The sequence below is a fragment of the Anoplopoma fimbria genome, chromosome 2 (assembly GCF_027596085.1).
Source record: "Anoplopoma fimbria isolate UVic2021 breed Golden Eagle Sablefish chromosome 2, Afim_UVic_2022, whole genome shotgun sequence".
NCBI lineage: Eukaryota > Metazoa > Chordata > Actinopteri > Perciformes > Anoplopomatidae > Anoplopoma > Anoplopoma fimbria.
The window spans coordinates 29,813,456-29,819,145 of record NC_072450.1 but is presented as its reverse complement, the minus strand read 5'-3'; the positions used below and the strand labels follow the sequence as shown (position 1 = coordinate 29,819,145).

Sequence of the window (5,690 nt, the reverse complement as noted above, 5' to 3'; positions counted from 1 at the left end):
GATTCAAAAACCCAAATTTAAGTTACAAGAAATGTTCCCATCAGCCCCTTCCTGATGGCCTCACTGTTTACCGTTAACCGGCAGGCACCTGTGCAACTGGGACGAATGTATCTAGACTTCAGGTTGACGTGGACCACCCGAAACAATCTTAGTATTAAACACCTCTATTACTGAAGAAAAAGCTTTGTTACATTTGAAGGGATAAAGTTGTGTCCAAAGTGGTCAAATGAAGTAATAAGTTACTCAGGTTATGTGGCCTCAATGTCTGAATTCAGAAAAATGAATCCAGATTTTAAAGGTTAAGGTATAGCTTAATGATTAAACAGGATTTACCCAGCAACAGTCTTATTCCTCACCTGTTGCAGTGCCTGCCCAGGGCTTGGGCCCTGTCTGTATAATTTGGGATGTCTAATTGCTCTTTCAGGATATTTCAGAAGAGGAGTTCAGAGGAGAGAGCTGTTCCACACTCAGCCACTGTGTAATTTTATCCACGCCGCAGTCTCTCACTTCACACAGGGCTGATACCTTTTGCCTCCCCCCTTTCCTTTGTATCAATTGGTCGGAGTTCAGCCTATTGTCGCCACAAGCTTCTTTTATATCTGCGCTCAGTCTGAGCGAGAGGCTGCTCAGTCAGATCTGCAGGAGGGTTTTTTTTTTTTTCCAGCAGCAACAGAGGCGAGGAGCGGATCCCACCTCGAGGGCGGCTGTGCAGTCAGCAGTATCTCTCTCGGGGCTCGGATGTGCGCAAGGCTGGAGCTCTCGTGCGTTGGGGCCCAGACACTTTAATGGGACCCCGAGAGCCGGGCAGGGGTACTACATTTTTGTCCATACAATCGTCGCTCCACGGCCATGCCACAATGCTGATGATATCTCTGCTGGTGTTGCTGAGCCTGTTGGATCCCGTTTGTCCCCAGGCCCGCTGCGCGCCGGGCCGGGCTTGCGACCCCCGGCAGCGGAGGGACGCCGGTGGCCGCGGAGGAGTGTATGAGCACCTCGGAGGAGCTCCAAGACGCAGGAAACTCTACTGCGCGACTAAATATCATTTACAAATCCATCCTAATGGGAAAATAGATGGATCACTGGAGGAGAACGACCCGTATAGTGAGTAATCACGCGGTTTTACGCACAGTAAACGGCACCAACACTGACAAAACTACCACAGAAAAAAATATAAGAAAGAAATATATATTTTTTGTCAATGCAAATTTCAAGTTGTTTAATGAAAGTTAATGAAAGTTCTAAATGCAAATATGTGCAGTGACATAAAACGGATTCAGAGTCACTTTTGGGGGTAAATGTAATATAACATGTGCTATAAATCTGTTTAAATGTATATCAAAACAAATGTATGTCAGTTTAGTGGGGTGTTGTTCATTTATTAGTACATTTGAAATCAATTCTGATATAATGGATCTATCAGGATCCATCAGTTTCACTGTCAGTCGCTCAGTGAAGCGCGTCCGTGGTAGGTGCGTGCGTGCGTGCGTGCGTGTGTATGTGTGTGAGTCTTGCGTGCTTGTGTTTTTTGAAATCATGTCACAGCAAAAGCTGCCGACATGCAGGTTAATCTCCATTAGCAGTATCAGCCAAAGTATATTAACATCCAGGCGGGACAAAGGCGCAGTCCTAACGGATGTATTTATCCAATCAGCGACATTAGAGCCTTTCTACAGCGCTGAATGGGCCATTGACTAATCAAGCACTGATTAAAAAAAAGACAATAAACATACTGAATTAAGAGGGTCGTAGTGTCAAGATCAAACGGAAATGAATTCCTTTATTGGAAGTGTGACCAAAGGTTTTTTTTGCATAAAAAGTTTTTTTTTTTGCATAAATCCGTTTTTTTTCCCGTGTGGTCATTAAATCTATCTTTTTTTTTATTTTTATATAAATCTTTTATTAAACATTCCCCTACAGCCATAATCTAACTGTTATATTAATGTACCTGTTTTGGGGGGTTTATTATTAGTATTTGTTTATCATTATTATCTTTCTCTCTGTATTGCAGGCATCATGGAAATCACAGCAGTGGATGTGGGCGTTGTGGCCATTAAAGGGCTTTTCTCCGGCAGATATCTGGCCATGAATGATAAAGGCCGGCTGTATGCCTCGGTGGGTACATGTTGTTATCTCATCATCCAATGTGACACCTTCTCTGCGCCCAGTCCAGCCGCTGCTGACAGTGGCCCCCGGAGGGCAGCAGTTTAAAGGGCCTCACATATGACAAAGCGGAAAAAAGATTTGGCTATAAAGATAATTTGCTGTAACATGACACGTTTATCTAGTCTAGATTGTATTGTTTTATCAACGGAGGGGGGGCAGAGGGTCAAGCTGCGTGACAACTTGATCTCACTGTTTCCTCCTTTCTCGTCTCCCCCAGGAAGTGTTCAACAATGAGTGTGAGTTCGTTGAGCGGATCCATGAGTTGGGCTACAACACCTACGCGTCGCGCCACCACTCCACCGAGCAGCCGCTGGCACCGGGCAGCAGCGGCGGCAGCGGCAAGCGGCGCGCCACCGCCAAGCGCCAGTGGTACGTCTCCATTAACGGCAAAGGCCGGCCACGGAGAGGCTTCAAAACCCGCAGCACTGACAAAGCGTCGCTATTCCTGCCTCGGGTGCTGGGCAATAAGGACCATGAGATGGTGAGGCGGCTGAGAGACAGTCGGAGCGCTCACCACCACACGCACCACCAGCACGGCGGCCTTGGGGACCGCCGCAGACGCAGAACACCGTGCCAGGAAAGGCCGGGGCCGACGGCCGGGTGACTGATGGAGGCAGATTTTTTTTTTTTTTTTTTTTTTTTTTTAGGGAGGGAAGTTGACCCCGTTGCCCCTCTGACTCATCCAAAAGGTGGACCCCCTCATCTGGGCACATACTGTAGCTCGATGGCAGTGGAGGATGTGGAAAAAACGGTTTGGATTCTGCCTACTGGATTAGCAGAAGTTTTTTGTTGTTTGATGCACAGAGGGAAACAATCCAAAGAAGGAAAAGACACAGTGTTGGGGCCACATATAGGGGCCTATCACACCTTCTGCTGTCAGGAGACTTTGACACACGCACACACACACACACACACACACACACACACACACAACACACACACACACACACACACACACACACACACACACAAAGCTGTATAATCTTCTATTTACTGACCGACTGTCTGATTTCTTTAAAATGCTATTGTCATGTGAACAAATGTATTAATATAGTTGAAAACTTATATATCTTTCTTTGTGAGAAGTCCTACTTTTGTACAAGAAATGATTTGACCTTCAACTATACACAGAGCAGAAAGCCTTTTAACAGTGGTTCTGTAATTGTAAATACAGTATGCACTATGCATGTACAGTAACTAGTTTTTTTCTTTTCACAAACAGGATAAAATACAATATTTTTTTGCTAATTTGAAGTGCTAACAAATATGACGGATGTTGAAGAGAGGACTTTAATCAGCGAAGCACTTTTTGTCAGATTCACATTAAGATTCAACTCAGTGTGAGACGTGTTACAATGTGATAGTCTACTGTTTGTAAACTTAAAGATGTACTTTGTATATTTTTACTAATGAGATACATATTTATTTGGCGCCTGTGTTGTAAGTTATTGATAATTCTATTTCTGCATTTTACCAATGTTGCTGTTTTTTTTTTTGTTTTTTTTTATAGTTTTCACTCACCACCTGGTTCCAATATAAAACACAATAGTACTGACCAAAGGAAACAACTGGCTGATTTTTTCCCAAACCTTTCTTTTTGATTTGTTTGTCTTCTCATACTTAGAATGGAAGGATTCTCTCTGTTAAAAGTGTGAACAGTTATTATCGTTTATTATATTTCTTTCGTGATTGATTTCATTTTGAGCTTCCATGTTGAAATACTGAAAATGTTTTGACATCACATACAACAACCTGAGCAACCAAACCTAAAAACACCAGCATTCAATGAATATTATTCCTTTAAGGTGAAGCAATTTTATAAAATCAGATTTTTTGTTGTTGTTGTTGTTGTTAGCTAGGTTTATAACAACTAAGGGGATGTGCGTTTAGAGTTCTACCCCCCCCACCCCCACCCCGTCTGTCCTTCCCCCTCTACATTCGATATTATCCCTTCCTCCACGCTAGAGCTTGTTTGCTAAATCGCTGCACCTGTCGCTGCAACACGGCTGAGAAAACTACAAATATACAGTCGTCGATGCAAAATTGGATGTTCAGGTTTGGCCTTGCCTCGCTCCCATCTATAGGTAGCCGCATATAAAGCCTTGTCATTCTATACCTGCGGGCTGGGGAGGCTTCCTGGCCCCGGACAAAAGCTCCTCCCAAGGGGGGCCTGGGAAGCGATGTCGCCTGAGACTTTTGTTTTTTTGTTTTTTTTTTAAACACCGACCAAAAGCCACAGAGTCGACAAACAAGACAGGCCCTTCTGAAAGCAGAAACTGTGTCATACAAAGTATAACACCTTGCTATGGCTTTATGAATGCCAAACTCTAATATTACTCAGCAGGAATGTGGGACTTCAGAGAGGTTAGGGTCTTTTGTGGCCCGTCTCCCTGCTGCCCGTCTGTTTCATTTAGCGACATTTATCTTCTGATTCTTTTTTTGACATGCTCTTTATATCCATGACATCCTGCTAAAGGATTTGCCTTACTTTAAGATGTATCAGCCAGGCAATAAAAAACAGCATTCATCTGCAATATCCACTGGGCTGATGGGGTGCAGGGATTCTTCAGAGAGCGTTTTGATGTTAATTACATATTTCCTTAATAAGTCTAAGCCTGTCTGTCAGAAAACGAAACACTGAAGATCCCTTTTGCCACAACTTCAGTAAACTAAGAGTAAAAAGAGACATTTTTTTTAACTTTTAGATGTTCCCTAGAAAATCTGTGTTCATGTAAAAAGCTATCTCAGTACGTCTACAATAAGGCACTCTTTATAAAGATTTACAAGTTGTAACCATTGGCATGCCTTTAAAAAATAAATGAACAATTTACTAATGCTTTATATACCGGTTATAAACCTTTCCATTCAAACAAATCCTTTTGTCTGACTGGACTGTGGGAACACTTCTCGGCTACAGAAGATCTGGACCAGAATTAACAAATTACAGTGATTGACATACCAATATATATAACTGGATATTTACTAAGAAAATTCAAACAATTTCACAATCCTTTGAGCCCTTAAAAGATCTTGTTATTAAATACTTATAACTGATCTAAAAATAACTAGTTATCAACCATTATGAAGCTGTTTTTTAAATATTATAAACCCTTAGAAAGCCTTTTTTTCACTGACTTTTCTTTACGTGCACACACCTTTCACACAAATGACTAAAGGGTGGGTTTTTTTATGCTATCGTCATCATGTTACCTGTGTATGAAAATAGACTAATGGTTCCCAGACATAATTTGCACTTGTTCCCTGCTGAAACTGAATGTTGCAAATGTGTCAGAATAAGACTTTTGATTTTACTATCAGCCAGTAAAGCAGTCTTCTTAAAAACATGTGAAAGAACTGAGGACGGTTCTTTGATCTAGCTATTATTAGGATCACACAGGAACAACGTCCCTGAGCTCATAGCAGGTGACTGCAGTACACTAGTGTTCACTTGTAAATGGTGACCCCTAGAGGCAGGTAGCTCTCTCTTTTCCTGACAGCAGTGGCTTATGAATGTGCATCTAATTGAA

General features: G+C 42.4%; 1 protein-coding gene across 1 annotated transcript; it reads left to right on the top strand.

Moving 5' to 3' along the window:
• The first annotated feature begins 857 nt into the window (after nt 1–857).
• fgf3 (fibroblast growth factor 3) lies at nt 858–2,767 on the top strand. Its single transcript, XM_054620447.1, has 3 exons — nt 858–1,101; nt 2,009–2,112; nt 2,381–2,767. Exons 1-3 carry the CDS (start codon nt 858–860, stop codon nt 2,765–2,767), a joined length of 735 nt encoding a protein of 244 aa, XP_054476422.1.
• The last annotated feature ends 2,923 nt before the right edge of the window (nt 2,768–5,690 follow it).

Bases quoted from the DNA above. Each gene is read 5' to 3' on its own strand.
- fgf3 (XM_054620447.1), top strand. From the start codon at position 858: ATGCTGATGATATCTCTGCTGGTGTTGCTGAGCCTGTTGGATCCCGTT. The intron at 1,102-2,008 runs GTGAGTAATCAC...TCTGTATTGCAG, and splicing joins GGAGGAGAACGACCCGTATA to GCATCATGGAAATCACAGCA. The intron at 2,113-2,380 runs GTGGGTACATGT...CGTCTCCCCCAG, and splicing joins AAGGCCGGCTGTATGCCTCG to GAAGTGTTCAACAATGAGTG.